The 16,344-nt window shown below is 41.7% G+C and overlaps 1 protein-coding gene across 8 annotated transcripts in view; it reads right to left on the bottom strand.

The window, feature by feature from the left end:
- The window catches only part of RAPGEF6 (Rap guanine nucleotide exchange factor 6), a 124,876-nt gene that overhangs the window by 81,469 nt on the left and 27,063 nt on the right, over positions 1–16,344 (bottom strand). For all 8 annotated transcript variants that reach the window (XM_080555453.1, XM_080555448.1, XM_080555454.1 and 5 more), the window contains exons 5-6: positions 5,647–5,716; positions 2–145 (exon numbers count right to left, since the gene is read on the bottom strand). In XM_080555453.1, the coding sequence (XP_080411579.1) occupies positions 2–145; positions 5,647–5,716 (214 nt within the window). The remainder of the gene's footprint in view (position 1; positions 146–5,646; positions 5,717–16,344) is intronic.

Below are 16,344 nucleotides of genomic sequence, written 5' to 3'. Positions count from 1 at the left end.
CCGAGATGTAACTGCTGGCATCCACGTTGTCCGTGATGGTCTGGCGCTCGCCCCTCTGGTTGATCTTCCTAAACCTTCGACGGGACTGCCTGAGCGGGACTTCTCTTTGCAGGATGTTTTCCTCATTGTCTTTGGAGTTCTCCACCTGAAACACACGTTCAGGCTCCTGGTTAAACATCCAGTTCTTCCATAGCACCGAGAGCCGATGGAGTCGTAGCAAGCTCATGAGGAAGGAACTAACATAAGTTCGGAACAGTTAAACTTTTCTCAAGAAAACGACTGCAGACACTTTGAAGAACCAGTGCTGCATGTCTCAGAGCGACGTTATTACAATGAGCCGGAGGCCACAGTTTCCTTCCAGGAAACAGTTTGAAAAAAAAAAAAAAGTACACGTATCCTCTGAACAATGTCACTCACCAGCAGAAACTCTTGTGCACCCACACATATTATACAACCTGAGTTATACACATTGCTTATTTCAAGGATGTCTTCAACACAGAAGTTAAGTCCTTTGCATATTTACAATCTGCTTAAAGCCACTGACTGCCATTCTATTTTTATTGGTATTTTTTCCAAACGTAACTTATTTTTAGTACCAATCACAGATAAAAAACTTAAAACATTCCAAGTGTTTGTTGTTTTTTGTGTGGTTTTGTTGTTGTTGTTTTGGAAATAGCCCTCGGTCCTACTTTCCCTATCCCATTCTCATTTCTAATCATTTCCAACAGATTATGAAGAATTAACTGGATCTTCATTTATATCTTGATGATAAATTTTATTTGCGACTCAACATTAAGAATAAGCTAAATTTATCTTCTTAGTAAAAGCCAACATGGGAGCTTTTTATCTTACTAGTTACGATTCCTTTTTTCTATAAAAAGCAGTTCCATCCCTCCTCATTTCCTTCTGATGTTTTGGAAAAATACATCCTAGCAGGAAACAGAGCAGACATGCATGCAAATAGGCTGCAGCGAGGCAAGAAACTCCTACGATACAGTTACTCTGTAGAAGTTTCTGCTGGCTTAAATGATTTTTTTCTTTTTTTTTTTAACGTGCTTTCCTAAGCATAAGACTCAGCACTGGAAAAGGAGAAGAACCTTCATGTTGGCTTATGCAGCCCTCCCTTTGCACACTTGTGTAAGTTAGCTCAATTAAAATTCAAAAGGTATAAAGGAAGGAAAATTAGAAATAATTAACAGGTAGTAAAATTTTCAGTAAAACTGAAAATATCTGAACCATTCACCAAAGCAACATCGTATCTACTTTCCACGTTGCTTTTTCCAAACAGCCAGGTCTACGTAAGGTCAAAGGAAGGTGCAAGTGACAGGGCTTGCTTTGTGGGTTATTTTTAATTCCAGAGAAAAATATACACTAACAACATAATATAAAGATACACTGTTTTTAAAAAAGCAAAACAAAACACCTAGCCTCACACCACATTTTATCAAAAAGTGAAAAAAGTGAAAAAAAGGAAGGCATACAGGCAGACAACACAACTTCACACAGGCCTTCTAGCATCTTCAAAAAAAGTGTTACGACTGTGGATACTGCAGCCCTTCTTCATGTAGCAGAAAACCCTGATTTCTAGTCAGCAATACCATTGCTCAAATTATGCAGAAGGCTTCCCAAAGTAATGAAGTTTGGTTTCCTACGGTTACTCTATTAAGTAACCAAAATCACGTTGATTTTGTTCTGAATTTTGTATGTGCTACAGAAACTACTTCCATAAACACGTTACTTCCCTTTTCTTCTGGGTTCAGTCTTCCAGGATCATGCAGACTACAGCAAGGCCTCCTCCAGCGCAGCACGCTGACCTGGGCAGCGGAGGCTTCCCGAAGCTGCAGGACAACGACCAGCCCAACACCGCGGACCTTTATTATATTAAAGCCCCAAACTGAGTATTTTTAAGACTAAAGTGAACACTTACTGCAAGATAAAGCTATTTTTCTTCCATAGTTCTAACTGAAAGCTAAGAAGCGAACATAAATACGTGATTTGTTAGCGTAAGGGCAAAACAACCAACTGCCAGTGGAAACTCAGAACTGAGACCACCTGCTTCCTTCGGTTAATACCACGGCTGCAACCGACAAAAGCAAAACAAAAATCAGAGCACCAGGAAAGACCTTTACACCACACAGCTTCCAATTGAGTACCACCAGCAAAATCAGCATTTTGAGCCCAGCCAACCTCCAGACCGTTTATGCTCGCGATCCATAGGCATGCACACAGCTGGTGCTGGGCTGCTGCACGTTAGCAGCGCTGGCAGCAGGCGGTGCAGGGCAGGGTTCCCGTTTGCTGTGCGTCACTCAGCCGTGCCTTCACCTGCTTAAAACCAAAAAATTCTGCTGCTAGAGCTCACATTCAGCTTCCTCACACTGCCCTGAGAAGGGTGACGACTCCTACGGAAGGGTTCTGCATCTCTGCGGATGCTGCGCGCTGGGGCCCCAGCACTGGAGCTGAGGGACACGGGCAGCATGAAGGACCGGGGCACCAGTGCTGCTGGTGGCTGCTGCCCTAGCACACTTCTGGGGATTATTTCATTTCCAACACGTAATAAAGAGTCTGGAACAGCATGCTAACTGGCTAGTTTCTAATCAAGGGTGTTGTTTCATTATCCTTGAATTCTGGCAGCTGCGGGATGCTTCCACGCAAACAGCTTCACCCACAACGCATGCTGCCATGAAAAAAAAAAATAGAAAAACAAATTGAGGATTGCGTGATTATCCTCAACTTCACTCCGCAGTTGGTGCTAGCACTGAAATAATTTCACCTCCAAATATCACGCTGCTCTTCTGAAATCTTACATTTGAATCTAAAGAAGGAAATGAAGACACCAAGGAACTGTTGTTCCACAGAAGGGAGACTTCAGTGACTTCAGTACATGGAAATATGCTGCAATTCTGGGCCATTTTCTTAAGTGATAAATGGCCCTATTATTAATTCAATAGATTGTTCAGCCTCCAAAATATGAGCTACAATGCCTATTCACACACTATCTGTTATCCTCATTAACTTAAGATGACCACATTTTATGGCCTTTAAAATGGGTCAGTTCCCAAAGGATTCCCATTTCAACTGATTTACACTCTAGAAAGAAAGAACAGGAAAAATCAGTCAGCAGCAAAAGCTGAGAAGGGTGTTCTTTAGGTAGGTTAAACCCCTGATGCTCTTGCTTGAAGATAAATATTTGTTATGCAACATACAATTTGAGGTGCAATGCATATTAAAAAGGAAAAACTCCTGGCAAAATAAAAAGAATTAAGAGAAAGCAGTAAGAATTAATCAGGGAAATGAGACTCAAGCGCACTTTCTGTCGGTGCAGACCATTAGCAAGGTGCGTGCCACCACGCTGATGCTCTTTTCTCACCCCACTGGAAGGCCTACATAGAAAAATGGAAGTTATTAGTTCCTTTAGCTAGATTTACCTATAAAATATGAATGACTAGAGACTTCCAGTTCACTGATTTTCCTACAGAAAAATGTGCTGGGTTCCAGAAAAGAATTTAAGGTACTTACAAGCGTCTCTATGCTCTCACTGGAATTTAGCTACAGTTACAGAAAATTCAAGAAAGTTTTGAGAGAGGACAGTTGTCCAGGTTGTGCATTTCTCTCCAGGAACAACTGGCAGGGTTTGGCAATGCTGACACGGACAACGCCAGCTTCTCCATGACCGTGACAGGGCACTCCTATGAAAAACCTCATCACAGTTTTAGCTCCCCGAGCTACACACACAAAACTCTCCGATTTCTTCATTAAAATACTTTAATAAGGTCATTTTCTTTCCTGTAGTATGCTCTATGCAGAAGCTACTCTTTTATGTACCTCTTCATGTTTGTTTGTATTTTGTTTTTTCCTCTGTTGGTTGGGTTTTTGCTCATATTTTTTGTTGTGTTTTTTCTCTTTAAATACAACAGTAGCAGTAACATGTATTTTGCCCATGGAAAATATTTCATGTAAAGCGGCAACTCCACTTGCAGCGGGTGGGTGAGTCACCGGGCAGCCCTGGGAGCAGCCGCATACTTTCCGTGCTGCAGCCTCCCCACTTCAAACAGCGCCTGCACCACAGTCTACGGGATTTTCGCAGGAAGCGGCGCACCAGCTCGATCAACGTCTGGAGCGCCAGTTCTGTAAGCAAAGAGTTGTGCAACTCGTTTGTTAGTGAAATTAGTCTGAGCTGTTGATTTGTTTAGAAACAGGCCAAATTCCTCGGTCGGCTGCCCCAGCCTGAAGGGCCACAGACACGCAGGGTTCCCAGGGGGCAGGCGAGCAGCACCAAGGCACGGGGCTACGCTCACCAGCGGCAGTGGACACCCGCGTGCTCAGCACACCAAGTCCTCAGCAGCTGCTCTTATCAGGCAAGAAAGCAAAGAGGCAGCAAGGAACCCAAGTTCCCAGGGCATTCATGTAGCACGGCTGCACAGATCGCATCCACGCGGTTCTGTGGCACCCCTCAAGGCGTAAGCTGGTCCCAGACCAGGACTGGGTAATTTCAATAAGCAAGTGACAATTTCACTTCAGAAGACTGAAGGAGGCTACTTGCACTCTCACCTGTGCTCACTTTGCGAGGTGGCAGGCTGCAGCTTACAACTGTCTGCAGCAAAGAACATTGCTGATGCTATCAAGGCCTTCGGGCAGAATCAGACCGACACTGCGCAGAGAGAAAGGCACAAAGGGCACCAAGAGCTCTCCGTACAGGACGTCTGTGACGTCCACGGCTTTAAGTATACTGTGAGAACTGAATTTCTCATAGAAGCTGAATATTGACATACTCAATGAGTAACACGTCAACAAATATTAGTTTTAATGTCATCATACCCAGACATAAGGGAGCTAAATCAGTAGCAGCCTGAAGATCTCAGCCTGCTTACAGACACAGCCCCTCGGTACAACAGGCGTTTTTGTTCCAGCTCTGGTAGCAGCATCTCAAACTCAAAGCTGAAGGAGACCCTCCTGCGTCCCAGCCACACTGCTAGGGTACAACGTGGGTCTGCACCACGGAAAAGCAACCCTAACATTCCCTCTGCCAACAGCATGCATACATCGACCCGAGAACTGAATCTGTAAGTACGTATGAACTTGGCAGTGTGTGTAAGGATTCTGGAGTAGCAAAAAGCAAGCTGGATGCAGAAAAGGTTGATGACAACTACACTGAAAGCCTTCTCCTCCAAGCTTGGCTAAGCACTCCTACATTCCTTCTCCTCTTACCCAAAAGACTTCACACTGCGTGGAACTGCACAGCCGGGACTAAGAGCGCTTTTCCTACCAGACACAGTACTGCTGGCCTGGCCAGTAAAAAGCAACGAAACGGGGGCGGAGTAGGGATAGAAATAAAATATTCAGGATAGAGTATTGTTGCCTGATTCAGGAATGCTCAAGTCAGACATAACTGGTAAGCTTCTGGAACTCAAGTAAACATAATCTTAGGAAGAATGACACAATCATCCTAATCATCACCATCATTTACCCATCTAGATTAAATGTACATAGCTATTGCTGTTACGATAGCAGCCCTAGGTATAATTGAAATCAAGGCAATTTTACTGCAATTTTTTAGAATACTTTACAATAAGCTTCCTGCTATAAGACACAGAAAGAATTTGCTGAAACCAGCAATAGATTTAAATACATTTGAAAAATTTGCCTTACCACAATCATTTCTGAAGGCTCCAGGATGATACATTCGCATCCTCGTTTTCCTCCAGACTGCTTGCCAAAACTACAGAGGGATGGAAAAAAAGAAAAGGAATGAGACAAAATGAGACAAACAGCCTATTTTACCTTTTCATTATAAAATGAATTGGCAATGGTGCACCTTATGCTACCCTTCAAAATCTGAAAAAATGATGAAATTATTGTATGAAAAATTCTAACAATATAGTACCATTATATATTTTTTAATTTACTCAGTACCTCTCATCACAGCCTGTTATGTAAGCCTAAATATAAAGAACATTCTTTCGTAAGATCATTATTACTGGAGATGCACAAAACCACTCACCATGCATTTCAGTGTTGACAGGAACACATTAGTAAATGTTAATTAAGCATTAAACAGGCCTTGTAAAAACAAATATATATAAAACTGAAGAACTCAGAAGTACATAGTATCTTTAATCAGAGTTCCCTCAATTCCACATCCCCCTCTTCATCCTCGCAGCAAACAACAGGACTGAGCCTCTGCTCAAATCCGAGCCCCAACCTGCGATCTCTGCACTCACGTTGCTTCTTGAACCACCGTGATGGGTGCTATTTGAGAAATACAAAAAAGCACAAATGCCACAACGTGATGGGCAGTGTAATACAGCAACTCAGGAGAGAGGCTAAAAGCAATGCAATGCGCTTCAGCTGATCACTCCAAAAAGCTGCTACCATCAGGACACCTGAAGACCGTCACGCAGTGCCCCTGCCACAAGACCACAACCACACAGTGGGTGTCCCTCAATCTTGTCTGTAAAAGAGACATTTGATTAAAAACAGAAGCCAAGAAATCGCTTTGGCTACCAGAGGTGGATTCAGGAGGATCAGCTCTGGAGAAGGCACGATGCCGGCAGACACGGGGGTGCTGGAACCAGCAGCAAAAGGAGCTGATACCAGCTGGATGCTGCTGGGCTGGTACTTGGGGGCACTGACCAAAAGCCTCTTAACTCACATAATTTGTGGCTGTAATAGCATCTGGCGTCACGTACTCAGCCCGTTTGTCTTCATTACAGAGCTATCAGCTCAAGCTAGGTATGCTTGACCTACCCCACACAGCCTTGCAAAAATGAAAGCTATCCCATGCAGACTTCAAGCTAGAAAAAAATACGTGATTAACAGCATCCCAATCGGATTAGCAGTTCTCTAGTTAGAGCTGCTGTGTTAGGAACTCAGGCTGTCAACAGCAATCAACATTTAACACTTATCAGAAGAAATGACTGAAGAATCAGTTAACTTGAAGTAGAGATTAATGTGTGAATTAAAACAAGGCTAAAACAAATCTGGAGACAAATCCTAACAAGCTGATCAGCTCCATCAGTTTTTACTAAGGTTACATTTGGAAAGTTCATCTGAAACTTCAGCCACATAAAGCATTCGAGTTACACACCCATCGGTACAGAAAATACCCCCTGAAACACTATCACTGAGCAGAAAACTTAAAAGACTTCTGCTTCTAAGCTTTACATTACGGGATCATACAAAAACTTTTCTAGGATGCGTGCATTTTCAGGAAAGGAAGTTAAGCCGTGGAACTAAACTGTGAAGTCATTCAAGCGAAGCTTCATGTTATTCCAGCAAATAAATTATCAGTGTAATCCTAACAGCTGTCAGGACAGAGCGCTGCAATTAGCAGGAGAACACCAGTTTAAGCTGTCAAGTTTTGATTTTATTAATGGTCTACTGAAAAAAAAAAATCCCTAAATGAAATGACTGCTATGAAGTCATAAATGACAACTGGAATTTTCTTGCCCCTTGCTGCAGAAGGCCAGAGGAACACAAGTTCCACATTGAAACTTGGTACGTGCTACGTGTCTACAGCAAGCAGCTGGGAGGGGAATTTTTCACGACTTCATTCTTGCTTTTCCTGCACAGACATGATACAAGCATTACGGTTTTTGAATAGTTGCAGTAGATCAAAACTCATGTTATTATTTATCCACAAAAAAAAAAGTGAAAACAACCTTCCGCGAGTATCATTTGCATTAAAAAAAGTTACAGCTCTAGTTCTACTTCATACAATAGAATATTTGAGACAACAGTTCTTCAAACAAAAATCTGAGGACTGCATTCAACCAGAAGATTTGATTTCTGTATTTTTAATAATTATCAGTTTTATGACAAAACTGATTGCTACTTTTTTCACATTCCCAGTAGTTAGGACAGTTTTCCACTGAATATTCTTCAAGCAAAGCATTTTTGTTGTATACAAAACACTTTATCAGACTACTAGAGGTTTGGAAGGGTTGCAGTTTATTTTACATAAACACATCCATGTAATTCAGGTACTGTCAAATTCCCCTCTGTTTCTGTTGCATCATTTGTTAATTAAGTAATGAGGGTACACAAAAACGATATAGGAAAAAGAACACTGCTCAGATCAAAGGTCAAGCTCTTGGCACTATCATTTCTGGTCCATCAAGCACTTTACAACAACTGGACACTCAGAAAAGGATTATGTTCCAAAGACAAAACCCACCCTCCTAATCCTAAAGAACAAACTACTCATATTCACAAGTCAATAGGTCAAGTTTAATTACTTCCAAGTGCGCATCATGTGACGTTTTATTGATTGCACCACAACACAGCTCTCAGCAAGAGGAGGCATGGCGATGGTTTTTCCCCAGCCATAATCACCATGTTTTAAAAATACCAATTTTTAACACTCTCTGTAATGAACGTAACCACCATGTTTGGGAAACATGGATTTTAACTTTCTAAATTACTTATTCCATATCTTGACTAGTATGAAAGCGACGTCAGCAAACCTCTTAATTGATAGAGAAGCCATTTCACTAATCTGCCAATTTTAAACAATGCTCAAGAATAATGTTCATTCCTACTTGTCTTATGTAATTACACTGCAAAATGTGTAGAATAAACAGAAACTAAGCCCTGACTAACACAAACACTCCAAGTGGAAGAAAACATGAAACCAATGGAAATCAAGCTTTCCTTACGATACAGTAAATACCTATGTCAAAGCACATACACCAAAGGTAAAACTATTAAACCTTCTAATGGCCTGATTATTAAGTTTTTTAATAAAATAATAAATTATTTTAAAATATATTATAAAAATATTTAACCAAATGTATTTTTATGGATTCTTAAATTTAAACATTATTCTATAGCTTCCCACTGTCAGAAGCCCAAAAAGCTGGGCATATAAATTACATCACAGTTTTTATTTATAATCTTATTGTATGCCTCTGTCACTTAATATTCATCCATTACATCTGCATCGTTAATTCTCAGACACTCACTCACTGGCTTGCAACACGGTCATAGGAAAAACGTCTTCCACATATCAAAGGCAGCTTTGTTTATGCCTGATTTATGTGTGCCTCATTAACAAGAAACCTTGTTTTCCTCCTGATTCACTGCTATTCATAATTAAAAATGCTTAAGCAATGGCATCACAGGAGAGAGGAATGCAAGTTAAGCTGGCAGGGTATCGTGCATCAACCACTAATGGGCGTTCAGGCCATGGGATCAGACCGGAGCTACCAAAACATACGAGCCCAGCACACCAAATAACACGGCTCTTAGCATCAGCTGTTTCACCCCGTCCAGCTGTCCCTTCCCCACTGCACGACTTGCTAATACAGATAATAATACAGATAAAGCCACCCGTGACTAAAGCTCAACTCTACAATCCTAAACCCGCAAGCACTTGAGCATCTGCTCAGCTTTACTGCGGTAAGGGGACTGACCAGAACTGCTCGCTGGACGGAGCCTTTGCTACCGGAGAACGCTGATCTTCAGCCTTGTGCCCACTCCCAGGAGCACCGGCATTTTAACGCAACCTAACAATTCACAATAAGGATGCTTCAAAGCTTCCTTAAGGCACAAGAGCTGTTATAACATGCCTTGCTTCAACACTGCAACCTACTCAAAAACCCTACAAAACGACGTATTTTGAATATAACAAAGTATTTCTTTAAATAGGTTGTACAAAAATACTTAGTTTTCTAAGCACAAATGTCTAAAAACGCTTAATATCCAGCTGTTAAGTGACCTGAGTATTTGGTGCTGAAACATGTGGAATTTCAAGACTTACAAGTTTAAGGAGCAGTAACCACATTTAACTTGAAAATTGCTTGACTTCAGTACACTGGAGTTATTCATTACTGATGGTTTTTCATTATGCAATGCTCAAAATACAGCAGATACTTTAAAGGTACAAACACAGCCTGTCCTGACGGGTTTTCAGCCTACAAACACAGATGGAGATTGAGACTGAATGCCGTATTATTTGTTTGAACACTAATTAGCAGGCATCTCCAGATTTAAAGTATTCTGCTGCATCCTGAAACAATGTTTTCAGATCTTTCCCATAGCAAAGCCTTCAATATAGAGATGTCAGGCACTTGAGAATTTGTTCTGTATTGTCCAGGAACTAGAAAATCCTAAGTTATCCTGGCTGTTTGAGTTGATATTAATACTGCATGTAATTATTGGTGATTGTCAATAAAGTTACCTGCAGCAACAAACACTGCGCTGTATTAGGCGTAGGACTGGGCTAGGACACTGATACACCAGTGCACAGCTATGCCAAGAAACGTGTTTGTAATTGTCTGCAGATATTTTGTTTTTAATGAATATTCTCCTCTCAAACTGCCTGTCAAACAGCTTTCGGGAACACAGCGAGAAGACAAATTGTACTTTTTGCCACTGCGAAGAGAACCCAGCGACCTCACGCGTCAAGTCATCTCGCTCCGCAACCTGGCTGGGTTTCTGCAATGCACAAACATTTCTCACTGAGTACACGCTTTGGCCCGGAAGAGATGAGTTGCATAAGAAAAGGAAGCGTTGTCTGGGTTGGTTTTTCTGTTTGTTTTTTAATATATAGAAATAGAAGTGCTTTTTCACAAGTCAGAGCTCATTCTTGATTTGAAAAGCATTTCATTTTTCCTCTCCTCAGAGTGCCTCTGTGCGAGGCAGCTGTTCCAGCCGACATCCAGGACAGCTCCTGCAAGGTAGCTGCTGCTCAGCCCCAAGGCAAATCCCCCATCACCTTCCTCAGCTACTGCTGCGTGTCCTACACGATGCACTGCAAATGGCGTGGAACAACCATTGGTATTATTGAACCCCAATTTAAATACTCTCACGCAGTAATTTTAAGCTTAATTTCCTTGTCATTGGCCAGGAAATAATCAAAGAGGGGAGAGCCTGCCTAGCCTCAAGGTACGCAATAGCAGAGCTGCGGTGTGTGCACGGAGGAGGCAGAATCCTCCCATCTCATCCTGCGGTCACGGTGTCAGACACCAGCCCTCACGGGAATTACTGTTTTTTCAGGGCATCTGCAGGGAAGGCTTACTCTCCCTCAGTGGTTCTCAGGTCGACTGCCACCCGCGAGGCTGTGCTGCAGCTGAGGCTCGTGCAGGCAGGGCAGTACTGGGCAGGGATCCCATCGGTGCTCTGCAGCAGCGAGCTGTCAGCACTGCCCCTTGGTTTCCAACCAAGGAACAGCCCCAAATGCCCTCGGTTTGCAGAATTAAGTAGACGGGGAAAGAAGTTAGAGTAGCATGGCTCAGAAGTTACATTAAAGAAACAGACTTCTTATTGTCTGCACTCTTTCCAAAGGGGGAAAAAGAAAAATGAAGCAACACGTAGGGATTGAAATCCTTCACTTTTAATGGATAATTCAGAATGGGTAATAGATGAGCTAAAGTCAATAAAGGGTTAACACAAGTGTGTTTTCCTCATTTGTGTTACTGCTTTTTAAATTGGCAAATGTAGGTGCAGGGTTTTCAGAGATACCATATGCTGTGCAAGTCCTGAGCATTTCAAAGTAACTTAATTATAAAAATATTACAATACTTAACTTCATCAGAAAATGGTCTAAAGGAAACCTGAAACCACAAGATGTGTGGCTGAATGCAAAATACCGATTTCAATTAATGCTCGGTCATCAAAAAGCATTTCTGCATTAGCTGTCAACAACAGCAACATTTAGCAGGTTTCTCTCTTAAGCTTGCTGGAAGTTTTAATTGGGAATGATTTTGGAGGCTGTAGAACACACTCCGCGATACGCAGGCTGCGAGCTCAAGATGTCTGTCCTAATTACCTTGTACTCTGAACATGCTGATGCTCTGAGGCAGCCAGTATCTTACCTACCGCTTTCTGTGAAGCTGTGCAACTATCCCAGGCCATGTGACTAGATAGCCTTGATAAAAATATGTTTTGGATATTAAAATGTTGCACATTGCCCTTTGCTTCCACTTTCACGTCTCTTGGTATTTAAAAGTTTGGGTATTAAAAAAAGTAAAATAAAAACATTTCTGTGGTGCAATTATCATCTCCAGCACTTTGTGAAACCTCCATAGAACACCTGCTGGAAGAAACTACAAATAAAACAAAAGGAAGCGACTGGAGTGGGGGACAAGACGATGGGATCATTTAGTTGTTGAGAAGTCTGAATGTAGTCCTTCTTCACTACATACTTTTGAGACTTTCACAGAAGATTATTCAATGCCAGAAGAGATGCACCATGTACTCTCCTTGCTTTGTAACGAGAGGAGCACTTCCAGGAAGATGCACGTGCTTCAGAGAGCAGGACACACGTCCCCAGCCCCTCGCCTACAGCCACAGACAGAGCATGGACACAGCAGGCACACCCTGAGCAGGAAGCCTAGAAGGAAGGACCGGTGGCAGAAAAATGCCAAAATATGTTTCCATGTCAGAAGCTGGCAACACAGGAGCTCTGAGCTTCTCATTTTTTCACTGAAAGGCACAAATAATAGTAACACAGGTTTTACAAGTAAAACTGATTGGTTTTAGATGATACATTTGAGGTATAATACATTTGAAAGCAAAGTTACAAACCTCAAAAGTTAAGATTTCTAAAAACCAAGAAATATAAGATGTGCAAGTTGCAAGTCCTTAATCCTCTATTCCTATTCACCAGCACTGATGGTCCTGTAAAAGCACGGGATTTTCTGTGCTGCTGGTACTGTCACATAAAGAGTCTGAAAAACTTTATTCTGCAACTCGCAGTGACTGTTTATTATAAGATTGTTATCCGCAAATATTAACTTCATAAAAAAATAACCTAAAATAATTTCAACCCAAGCCACTATTCATAAGGCAAAACCCGAGTTCCTCTTTCATTATGACAATTTCTCTTGATTCAAGCATTTGTGCCTTCTAATTTTACCCCAGAAGAAAAAAAAGCAATGGCTTGCTCAGTCCCTGGCACATCCACAGCTCCCGGGAAGACGCCATGCCACGAGCAGAGCACGAGCGTGCCCCAGCCCTGGTCTCAGCTCCGCTGGGTGACTTCCAGGCAGCTCCGAGTTTCTCAGATGCTGCTGACACCTCCCTGCTGGCTGCAGGAGGGCCCAGCGCAGCCAGCCAGCCCTCTCCTGAGCTCTTTATTCACTGCCTGTGGCCCGCTTGCTCCAAACGCCAGCTACCTCATCTCCTTAAAAATCAGTCTGCTTCAACCTCCTTTTCCCCTGCTAGGCATCCTTGAACCATCATCTTTCCAAAACAATCCCTTTTATAATTAATTAGATTTGGGAAGAAAAAAAAAACAACAACACTTGTTTTTAACCAACAAACGCACTACCTGAATTTAGGACAATAACATTGATTTACTCCACTTGTGAGGTTTCAGAAAGGCTGTTCACAAATTTCTTGGAAAAGCTGGGAAAAGAGAAGTGTTTGTTTTCAGTAACATCTTGAATGTTTCAAGACTTTGTCTTTTTCTCTTCAAGGTTCAATTCTCACAGCTGTAGGAGGCTGTCATCCACATAATTGGCTTCAAAAGTTCCTCCAGGTCCTTGATACATTTCCTATGGCTAATCTCGCTGTGAGTAATCTCCTTCAAATATCCTGCTCAAATGAATTATCTTGATTAACAAGCAAGGTTAACACAAAAACTCTAGCTTGCTGACATGATTTTCCTTGCACAGAACCCCCCACTCCCGTTCTTTTGGTCTGGCCATCGTTCTCATGTTAGAAGCACATTCTTTTCCTGCTGTACCACACCTATTGACAAACCCGTTCTCCAGGCAATAGGGTAAATCAAGGCTGTGTCATCTTTGTACCTGGTATTAATGATCGATCTGCTTCTTATGTAAAAATAAATAACTTACAGAGCTTCTCTTATCATCATTATCAGTGTCAAAATAATTACCAGATTTTATCCTACCCGCATGTGCAGGTCTTAGTCCTCCAATTTTCAAGCCAATTTCTGAATTACAACTTGCACAGTAATTCTTCCATTTGAACAGAAAGCCTTTCTCAAATGCACGTCCCTACTCATTCAAGAGCCTACAACGAGTCGATAAAGCAGTGGCTGCCCACCTTCTTATGCCTCACCTGGGCTGTGCCTCGTGCAGGTTTGAATCTACATATCTTACCTTTTAAAGATCTGCAGAAGAACAGAAAGGTTTTTTTGAGCTCTACTGACTCAGAAATAACAAAAAATGTTAGATAAAACCAAGCCTGGAAAAACAGGGGAGCTTAACCAGCGTGTTAGCTAGTTAAGCTAACGGTGGTCTACCAAAATCTCCTCCCATCCATCAAGGTAACTTCTGGGTACATTATATAACAGGCACAAGTGTTACGAGAAGGTACCAGGAAACGGTCAATCATCCTCTTCCAGTCCTACTTCTGGAGACCACAAGTACCTCACTGATAACCAACTCTACCAGCAGTTTCTCAAACAATTATTAAATAAAAGTTACCAAGCAGTTAATCGACAGTACAACCCTGATTTTGAAGAATGATAACCCAATAAAACAGATGAAAACAATAACTGTTAGAAAAAGGGGCCTTTAAACCCCCTGTTCCCAGGAAATTCGATGCCTTTAACTGACACACACCAGTATCTTGTTTCTTAAGGCTTATGAAAAATTGCTCCAACATTCCGAGCAAAAGAACCCTGAAACGTACAGGAGTTCCTTAAACATGAAGTTTGTCAAATGCTCCAGAGGAAAAATAAAATTGAAATTGCCGTGCCAATGTTACAAACGTAATTGGAAGGGAGGGAAGTTATGAACTACAGCCAAGGATTGAGTTTCAAACTAGAATCCATTTGCTAACTAGTATCTGTTACAGAAAGTGCCTCTGCCTACCCAGGTCCTCCAGACTGAGAATTATTCCAACCAGGCTCGTGACCTTTTCAAAGCCCTAGGCAGTCTCCATAAAGCCTAAATTCTCATCGCTGGTATTTATAACCTGCCTCACGTTAAGAGCTCTATTTTGGTCCTCACCTATTTTCCCCAGGGATGTCTCAAAGCCATCATCAGTCTCCTGCATCACTTCAGTGCAGATGACACCCATCTCTAACCTCTCTCGCCTTTGCTCACGTGTTGACACATTTATACCACATTCAACAAATCCAATAGCTGGGCTTTAGCTGATGCCTGTCTGAGCTGGAAGCCACGCAGGAAGCCTACCAAAAATGCCCTGGCTGGAAGGATGCCTCCACTCCCCTCAGCAGCCTCAGAACACTTCAAGCGTGATTTTGTTTTTGACTTCCTACGCTTCCGATCACTTTACTGTTGTAGGAAGAATAAAAAACCACAGATAAATCAGTACCGTAAACAATTTTCTCTTCCATACAGTTTATGTCACTAAGATCAGACAGGTATGTAGCACGACATGCTCCTTAGGCATGAAGAGCACAGCATCGAGTTCTTTACCCAAAGATTGTTTGAATGGACAAATGTTCTTTATATTATTTTTTAAAGCCATATTTTTCCCCTTTCCATTAGGGTAAATAATGTTGCCAGAGGTGGTTAAACATTATTTTCTAGAAATCAATGCACAGAGCAATACTAAAATACAGAAAGAGATCTGGGGTAAGAGGGGGGAAGACCACAAATCAGCTCCACTACAATCAATTCAGGTAATTTAATTATTCTTACTATGTTATCAAATTTGAATTTAAAAAAATCAATTAAAAAAACTATTTCAAAGATGCTTTACACCTAATGATACACTGCAGGTCATTTCCACTCACCTTTCCGCTCTCACTGCTAAGCAAAAGGAAGAAATAATAGAAACAAACAAGCAAAAAAAGTTACTTTTGTTTCCTATAATACCCAAGGGGATGAGAATGAAGGCAATGCTGTGTTTTCTTACAGACGCGTATTTAAGCTTACTTTCAGAATGATTTGGTTGGGGACAAGGAATAATGCATAAGTGTTACTTTAAATGTAATTAAACAGTGCTAATTACAGTTATGAAAAGAACACTCCTAAATTATCCAAGGCACTGTTTCATATGAAAATAACCCATAAAGGATTGGTGACTGCAGCTCCCTCAACTACAAAAGAGTAATTTGAGGTATTTAGACCAGGAAAAGAAACCAAACTTTATCACATTGTTACATGGCACTATAATGATTCTTTATTTAATTTTTATTTAAGTTATAAGTTGAAGTTGGACAGTGCAAGTATGCAATTTAGCAAAGTAGAAAGCAAGCTGTGCTCTTCCTTCCCTTGTTTTCACGTCCAAGCAGCACTTCCCCTTCCCCATCTGTGTTCCGGGCTCCAGGGAAGGCGAAGGGGGACTGGGACTGGTTTGCTGGTGGCAAGACCAGAGCCAAAAACATTGGGGGAAACAAAAAGGTTTGGTTTCAGCATCCTTTTGCCCACCTTGACTCTTCACTAGCTAACTATAATTCTAGCT

This window comes from Anser brachyrhynchus (genome assembly GCF_964034855.1).
Source record: "Anser brachyrhynchus genome assembly, chromosome: 14".
In the NCBI taxonomy this organism is placed as follows: Eukaryota; Metazoa; Chordata; class Aves; order Anseriformes; family Anatidae; genus Anser; species Anser brachyrhynchus.
This window is presented reverse-complemented; position numbering and strand designations above follow the sequence as displayed.